The sequence below is a fragment of the Falco punctatus genome (genome assembly GCF_963210335.1).
Source record: "Falco punctatus genome assembly, chromosome: 7".
NCBI lineage: Eukaryota > Metazoa > Chordata > Aves > Falconiformes > Falconidae > Falco > Falco punctatus.
In genome coordinates, this window is record NC_137587.1 from 3,334,525 (window position 1) to 3,343,070 (window position 8,546).

Below are 8,546 nucleotides of genomic sequence, written 5' to 3' on the forward strand. Positions count from 1 at the left end.
TAACATAAAAATTCACAAGTTAATTTTCATCATACTGAGATTTGTGGCTTAGGTGCTTTCTGATAATAGACAGAGAAGATGTTCTGAGTCTCCTGAAGCAAACAAACCAACAGTTAAACTTGGGTATGTGTAGTTTTCTTTGGTATGTTCCTTTTTAATCTGAGAAACCACTTTTTTAAGCAGGACTTATAGTTGATCTTTCTCAACAAACTGTGCTTTCATTACAAAGAATTACTGTTAATTGCAAAGTTTCCTCTTTGCTCTATGTGGAATTTCATTTTTTGTTGTATGGAGCAGAAGACCTTTTTTTTAGGTTGCACTTTATATGTGGTTTTGTTTCAGGTGTGGCTGGTAAAGAGTGGAGAAGTAAAGGTTAAGGAGAATAGAGAATTTGTGGTATTTTGGTCAGTTATTGCTGTTACATACAATCTGCCTGCAGGCTAGTTTGGGGTACGTTGTGAGTTACTATTCAGTGTTAAGTGTCAGTCACACTGTACTTAACTAGTGTCTGAAAAAAGTGAGTAACTTCAGGTGCAGCTCTCCAGAAGAGTGATCCACATACTTCTCTTGAAATAGTCCCCAAACCTGTATTGGTTTATTCTTCCACCAGAAGAGTGATCCACATACTTCTCTTGAAATAGTCCCCAAACCTGTATTGGTTTATTCTTCCACCCATCTGTGAGACATTGTCTAGGACTTAAGTGTAGTTATGAAACATTTAAAAAGAAGATAAAGTTTACACCGTTCTTTCCATAGTAGATCAGCATCCATACTTGGGCCATTAATCAAAGTCTAAATCAGCAGCTCCCTTTACCAAGACTCTCACTGTTCTTTGGTGCTGACTGATTCTCTCTTAGAATATGAAAGACATTTAATATGAGTTTGCTGAAATTAATGTCTTTGTCCATAATATCGTGTCATTTCCTTTGGGTGACACAAAGTTACAAAGTATTTAAATGATAAAGCTTTTCTGAGTATTGCAGTTTGCTGCTTATAATCTCCCAGAAATTTGGGATTTGAATTTGTGAACAATTTTTTCTCATTTTCTGAAAATGTTGTTCATGGTTCACATGGTCTGATCAGTGTATTTAAACCCTGGAAAAATTTGTAATAGGTTAGATATTCAGAAGTTGTCTGCACTCTATGGTTGCATATTCCTTTGATAGCATGTTTCCACCCTGATAGGCATGATTCATTCTACTGCTTACAGAAACTGCTTACAACTGTAAAAGATTATTGATGAGTTTCAGAAAGATGAGCATTCAGAAGCCATAAAATTAGCTTAAAGAATGGCTTCAGCTTCTGAAATCTTTAACTTAATAGAAATTACTTGGCTCAGAAATTAATTTTGGATCATTTTTGAGAGGTTTTAATTCAAAGTATTTCTTTTAATAGTTTGTTTATATTGCACAAGAAGAAAGACAGTGTTCGACTTGCTTAGTTCCAGCCAGACTCTATTTATGACTGTAATACAGCATTTAGCCCCTAAATAATGACTGTAATAACTGTAAGAAAAAGAAAATTTTTTCACAAAAAGTTTTGTAATCAAAGGCCTATTGCAAAAGCTAGAATTGTGATACGGAACTTAGGAAAGGGTAGTTTAAAGAAGTAATTAAACCTAAACTGGGACTTGGACACTACAAACAAAACCTGAGAAATTAAACTAATTAAATTAAAAGTACTCTTCTCCCAAAATAGAGGTCACAGGCAAGAACCAATTTAAATGTACCAAATGAGATTTACAATTTGTCCATCTAGCTAATAAAGAGAAAGAAAAAAGGAAGAAAGGTGTTGCGGGGGACCTAACCTTTCTTCTTGTGCAGAGAGACTACCTCGCAGCTGCTTTTTTAGTTGTTACAAAGATGAGAAGATACGTCAGTCTGTTCTGTTCAAGAGAAATTAACAGGTTAATTTGGTAATGGTGAACTAACAGCATTCAGCAAAAACTTGTGTGGACTTCTTAAGGATGCAGTTACTTAGCTGTGTTGCACATCATGACCCTTGCAATCAGGTTCATCACAGTAGGAGTACAGGATTATACTGCAGTGCTGTCTCCTCTTAAAAAGGCAGAGTGGTCGGCGTGCGTGCTCCGCTCCGACGGGAGGTACCTCAGTGCCAGATTCATTCATCTGACACTGGCAAGCACGAGTGCTCCGAGTTTAGTGGTACCGCAGCAGGAAACTAAAGGTCTGTTTGTGTTAATGCTGGATTTAGATGGCAGCATGAAAGTTGGAGCTGTGATTTCAGAGCAGGTTGCAAGCAGAAGTTCAGGAATTGTTGCCCACAGGGAAGTGGAGATTTAAGTAAGTGAGGAAACCCAAGGCTCTTCCCTCTGGAATTTGAGTTACTGCTGCGTACTTGTGCTTTACTTTCTTGTGGCCCCTTCACTGCCGCTGCTATGAAAACCTTCATTCTCCAGCAGGTAAAGTGATGTCCCCTGAACTCATTCAATGCTAGCGCCATATTTTCATTCACAGGACCAAAGGCTGCAGGATGGTGCTTAATAATTTACTCCCTTCATCCACTTAGTTCAACAGCATCAGGAATAACTTTTAATGTTAGAAGAGTGCTTCTGCTAATCTCTTAATTTGAGGCTTGGGTCTTTTTTTGTGGGTGGTTTGGGTTTTTTTCTTTCTTTCTTCTTTTTTCTTTGTATTCTGCAGCAGTAGTGATCTGACTTCTCTGAGTGTGCATCCAAACCCACTCTTTTTTACTTTTCCTAACTCAGTCCTCTCAGGAGAATTTTCCCCATTGGAAGGACTGTGAAGGAGCACTTAAAGTCAAGGCAATTTACTGTGAAGTGGGGAGGCAGTACCTTGCTTAGGTGCTCTCCTGTTCCCTCTCTTCCTATTCTCAGTTATGATACAGGACTTGACAGCTTCCATTCTCTCCTTCCCTCGTGGCACAAGGTCCTTACAGGTTTCCCTTCCTGCTTTTTGAAGAGTATATGAACAGTTGTATGTTATCCAGTGGGCAGTGAGACTTACACAGCTGTAAAAATCCTTCCCTATTTGGCTGTGCACCAGCCTCACTGCCACCTTTATCCCCTGGTGACATGGAGTTAATTTGGAACATCTGGTGCCAACGGGTAAGGTAGCTTGGATGTGCGCCTCCTATCTCCCCAGCTCTAGTCAGTGGTATCACAGGGCAGTGCAGCCTGGGTGTGCGCTTCCCCGTTTTCTTAGTTTTTAATGTAACTGCCAACTCCAAGAAAAAAGAGAACTGAAAAATTAAACAAAAATATCACGTTGCTTTTTACAATCATACTGTGTACTTTTCACTAGTTGTTTTTTTTCAAGAATGACAATACCATGACATACAAGAATTAGTAGGCGCTGGTTTATATTCAGAGTACTTTCTCAAACCCAGTCTGCACTGCCTCCTTTTGGCCCCTTAGAGTGTGACCCGTCTCCCTCTCCAGCATTTAGCTGTGCCATATCATAGTTGAAAAAATGACATTTGCATGGATAGGTTTTGGTGTGGACTTTTCCTAGTTATTCATACTGAACTCATCAGCCTCTCTTTCTTTTCTTGTTACTAAGTACTATGTGTAATAAAACATTTACCCTTCCTTTATAAACCTGGTATGATTTGGTTTTGCATAATTTCTGTATTGTTTCTTCTAAATTATTTTTGTTGTGACACAGAAATGCCATGGCAAATTTCAACTGTGCTGGAAAGGGAAGTATTGAAAGCTGGTCTTGGTATTCCACTGATCTTGATATTTTAAATTTGACACTTACGTGTTCTTAGTGTGGTCTTTGTTCTCTTCTGGTGATTTCCCATGGTATCTGTTCACAACAATATTTGTAGACCACGTGTGAGCCAAAGGCACAGTTCAGATGCAATGCACACCAATGGGATGGTAAAGCTTGCATTTTTAATGTATTCCACAAGGAAAACAAAAGGCACATTTTCTTTAGCTATATTATGCCTGTTTCTTTTCTGTTAGTTTGAGGCAGTACAAGGGGGCAAGATGAAATTTTCTGGGTAATAAATTTTATTTTTCATTAGTGCCCTAATCCTCTTTGTATAGAAAATCTCCTAGAAATCAAGAACCCTGGTATTTTAAGAATACATGTAACTGAAACAAATATTTTACCTTGAGGCAACTTGTTCAAAAGGAATGAACACTTTCAGTATGTTAAGTGAACACCGTCACATACATCCTAGACAAGAGAAAGAATGTTTTGAGAAACTTGAAATAGAGCTGGGAAACAGTCTTCCAGCTTAGAAAATTTTCTCTCTCAGCTCATTTTTTCCCCCTGGATTTTACTAAGTCACAAGACTGCTCAACAGTTCTTTTGAGATCTGTTACTCAGCAGAGAAGGATTCAAACATCTAAAGGATAAAGCCGTTGGGAATCTCATACTGACAAATTCCGATGGAATCACTGATTTATGTTTTATCATAGTAGACATGAGGCATATTTTGTCATTAATTTTGCTGTCTAGCAGGAATAAGTAGTATGAGGAAAAGTCAGAATCTCTTAAGAACCATCAAATAACTACTATGGTTTTCCAAACAGAGGCAGCAAAGTACTTTTGCCAACCTGAGTAATTTATTATGCCATTACCAGTACCTTCCAGGACATATGTAATGTAAATTAAGAGAAGGAGGAGTATCTAGTAGTGAGGAATAGTGAGGTGCCCTGTACCTGCACCCGCTGTCTGTGTGCATCCCTTCCCTTTCCTATGGGAACATTGTGCTATTTCTTTCCCCTTTTCCTCTCGTTTTTTGAACTTTTTGTTTTGTCTCTTGCCCGTCCGGTTTTAGTTCCTGAAACTAAAGAAGTGGTGAGCCACAAGTACAAGACGCCAATGGTGAGTCAACTGTGATGCCTTCCTAGTTCTTTAGAGGATATATGTTTACATTTTCATGTGGCAAAAAGAATTATATTGAGATTGCAGGCTTTGCAGTGCTAATACTGCAGTGAAACCCCAGCTGCTCTTTTATGATAGTTTTCCTTAAGGGAAGACAACAAAACGTTCTGATTGTTGTTTCTATGCAACTAGAGGAACTCCCAGGTAGTATAGAAAGCATGGTCTCTTGTTAAGATAGATAAAAGATGCAAGATAGCTGGTTTGGCATGAACTTTAGCACAAGAAGAGCTAGCGGACTTGTTAAATTTAAGACAGTGCAGAACACAATCTTTAATCCACAGAACAGATGGAAAGGGAGACTAGTTCCTGAGAATAAAATCATTGCTGAGTTTATGAAAAATTCCCATTTCCTCATGAAAGTGAGCAGTGAGATGCAAGAGAACAGTGTAAATGCTGATTCCTGCCGTATAGGTGAGATACTGCTGTGGTTTAGTGTTCAGTTCTTATAACATTTTTTGAAGACCAGCAGTTTAATGATACTTAGCACTTTTACACATAATAGTTCAATTATCAGGCCTTGTGTGCACTTACGAGGAAGAAACAGAAGTGAATGATTATCATCAGAACTGAAATGTCTTCTGTTATTTGATGTCTGAAGTGCGGTCTGTACATTTGGTAATGGCATGGAAACTCACAGTCCTTCAAGAGGAGAGAGAAAAATTACTTGAAGAAGCTACAAATATTTTAGCAACAAGATGCTTAGAATATATGTAATTTAAGCAGCAGACAGCTGTATAGGACAAGGGCGAATGGTTTTAAACTAAGAGAGATTTAGATTAGACATTAGGAAGAAATTCTTCCCTGTGAGGGCGGTGAGGCACTGGCACAGTTGCCCAGAGCAGCTGTGGGTGCCCCATCCCTGGCAGTGTCCCAGGCTGGGCTGGATGGGGCTGGGGGCAACCTGGGCTGGTGGGAGGTGTCCCTGCCCGTGGTAGGGGTGGGAACTGGATGGTCTTTAAGGTTTCCTTCCAACCCAAACCGTTCTGTGATTCCATGGTCTTTTAATAAGAAAAGCCAGTTTAATGAAAAGTAATCATATTTTACACAAGTGTTTTAGCTTGTACTATAATACAGCAAAACACATTGTTATGCTTATTATCTTTATAGAGATTATAAATGTCATTTACAGGACAAGAACTTTTAAGATCACCAGAACAGCCAGTATTAGAACTAGGATATAAACTTGTCTCTTACCTTCACTGAATTGTGCTGCCAGCCACATGCTAGAAGAGGGTTTTCTTTTAAATAATAGCTCACTTTATCAGTTAAAAGTAATAACTGTAAATCTTGCTAATGCTATGTGGAACCCTCTGCTTTAAGGTAGTGACAAAGTTGTTTGGTATTCTTCACATGTAACATGCAATGTTGGGTTGTGGGGTTTTTTAATTAAAAACAAAAAAAACCCATACCCCTGTATTATCCATGGATTCCCTAGCATTGGTTAAAAATTACAAGGATTATCCGTCCTGGTACTTTTGAGCATAAAAAGATGGTGGGATTCTTCCTTATTCACAACTGTCTTATGAGTCAAGTTACAGTACTGGATGTTTAGTTTTAGTCTTTTTAGTTAGCTCCTTCAACCCCTCCCAGAAAGTTTCTTGTAACTTCAGACAACAGACCAAAAGCAAAAAAGTAGGATATTTTTTCTAAAGCCAGCTACTGTTTTTCTAGCTTAGCATACTGTTCTTAAAAATTATTTGAATCGTACTATCAAGCAACTAATGTTTTTATCCCAGAGGAGTTTTTTTTTGTTATAAGGCTTTTCTTCTATATCCACCGCAGCTAGAAGGTAGTATGGGACACTTTTTCCTGATTTTGTCTGTAGCCAGAGTAGTTGTCCCATGAAGGAAGACAGGCAGCAAAATATGAAATGTGCAGTGGATTTTGTAAAGCGCTAAATTCTCTGAATTTTATTGTCGTCTTTTCTAAATACTTACAGGCTCATGAGATCTGCTACTCCGTGCTGTGTCTCTTCTCTTATGTGGCTGCCATTCGTGGAAAAGAGGCAGAAAACAAAAGCAAACCACCTCGACCAGTTTCCAGTTGATCATGTTATTGGGAAATACCTACCCTTTGGCACGTTGACATGCAGTACTCCCATTTTTACAGCAGTTACTGGAGCTGACTTTGCTGTCTTCTATGAGAACTTGATTATTTATGTATGACCCTGCAAGTCTTTCCCCACAGAAAATCCTAAGACTTCGCTACTCAGTCTCCTCCTGAATTCATCCTTAATGGAGTTTTTATATGAGGTGTTAATCAGACAGTTTTGAGCATCTGCGTCCAGCTGTGACCTCCTCTGGCCATTCCTTTGGAATTCCTTTTTTCTTAAGATGACTAACAGCTTGAGTTCAGTTGGGTTTTTGTTTTTGTGGTACTTGTTACAGATTAATCACTTTACAACTGCAGGCATCTGCTTTCAGATCCTCTGGTATGTGCACAGTGGAAGCAGTCTGGTCCTGCATGTTGTTCAAATCTAGTGTTTTGTTTTCCTTCTGTGTCGTTCATTTTTACCCACCAACTTGGAGTTCTTGTCACGTAGTTCTTCAGACCCTTTTGGTAGAGATTAACAATTTAGCTACCGTAGTCTTAAGAATATCATGTGACAATTGAAGTTTGGCTGTTAAATTGGACCATCTGTGGAGATGACTGCTTCTCGAGTGGGAAAAGAAGTGGAGAGAGAAACTCTGAAGGCAGTGTATTGTGAAGAACCCTGACACCTCATGGGTTGTGTCGATTTTCAAATGGGAGTTCAGGTAACATTTGTAGATATCGCAGCTGTAGATACATATAAGCACTGCTGAAAGTGGTTAACTACAGGCATTGGAAAATGCGTAAGGAAATGTAAACTTTGGAAATATAATTGGCAGAAGCACAGGGCAGACCCATGTCTTTTTGGGTTTGTTAACTATACTCTACACAAGGTATTCCTATAGCAGTCTGCAGAACGTGTTCAGAAGCCCAAAGGATTATGCTGTCTCTAAATTGTTTAAGCTATTGCTTTTTCTCAATCTGTACCTGTATATCAAGGAATCTTGCAAATACCATGTTAATATATAATGAAACTCCCACACTTAAAACTATCCATCACGTTCCTTATTTTTAAGTAGGCTGGATATGAATGTTTTTTGCATCCTGTTTTTGTTCTTGAACTGTACTGCACTTTTCTGGAAAGCTCTTGGGATGCTGGAAGGAGAGACTGTCTAGAGAAAATAATGTTACATGTAAAATACTTAGAAAAAATGCTCTGATGCATACTGATGTATTGTATGTTTTGACATAGAATTCTGAGTAAATGCACCCAGAAATAACCCTGTTTTGGCTTGGTCAGGGTACCTACCGTTTTGAATGGAATACACTAGTAATGGGGGAGGAAATTATGTAAATATTACAGTACCACATCTATTTATAGAAACTGTACAGCGCTCTGAATGTGAAAATAAAATGTCATTCAACCAGCAACTGGTTTTCATCCTCCTGTGCTTTTCTATTGATGCAACTTGTTCTGAAATTAATATAATTACATACAAAATACATCATACACATATATGAAACAGTGAAAAAAAGCCTATAAATGGAAAAACGGCACTGCTTTCCACATAAGCAGTTTAAAGTTGGTTTGTGGTTTTTTCTCCTAGCATAACTTCCATGTAATTTGTCTTC

General features: G+C 38.4%; 1 protein-coding gene and 1 long non-coding RNA gene across 26 annotated transcripts in view; one reads left to right on the plus strand and one right to left on the minus strand.

Moving 5' to 3' along the window:
• The window catches only part of MADD (MAP kinase activating death domain), a 76,413-nt gene extending 68,307 nt beyond the window's left edge, over window positions 1-8,106 (plus strand). For all 25 annotated transcript variants that reach the window (XM_080395681.1, XM_080395673.1, XM_080395691.1 and 22 more), the window contains 2 exons: window positions 4,777-4,823; window positions 6,823-8,106. In XM_080395681.1, the coding sequence (XP_080251807.1) occupies window positions 4,777-4,823; window positions 6,823-6,930 (155 nt within the window). In that variant the 3' untranslated portion in view covers window positions 6,931-8,106. The remainder of the gene's footprint in view (window positions 1-4,776; window positions 4,824-6,822) is intronic.
• On the minus strand, window positions 512-4,823 carry LOC308067239. The gene is made up of 2 exons (XR_013929502.1): window positions 651-4,823; window positions 512-585 (listed from the first exon to the last, which is right to left on the minus strand). It is a non-coding gene; the product is annotated as an uncharacterized lncRNA (long non-coding RNA).
• Window positions 8,107-8,546: the final 440 nt, after the last annotated feature.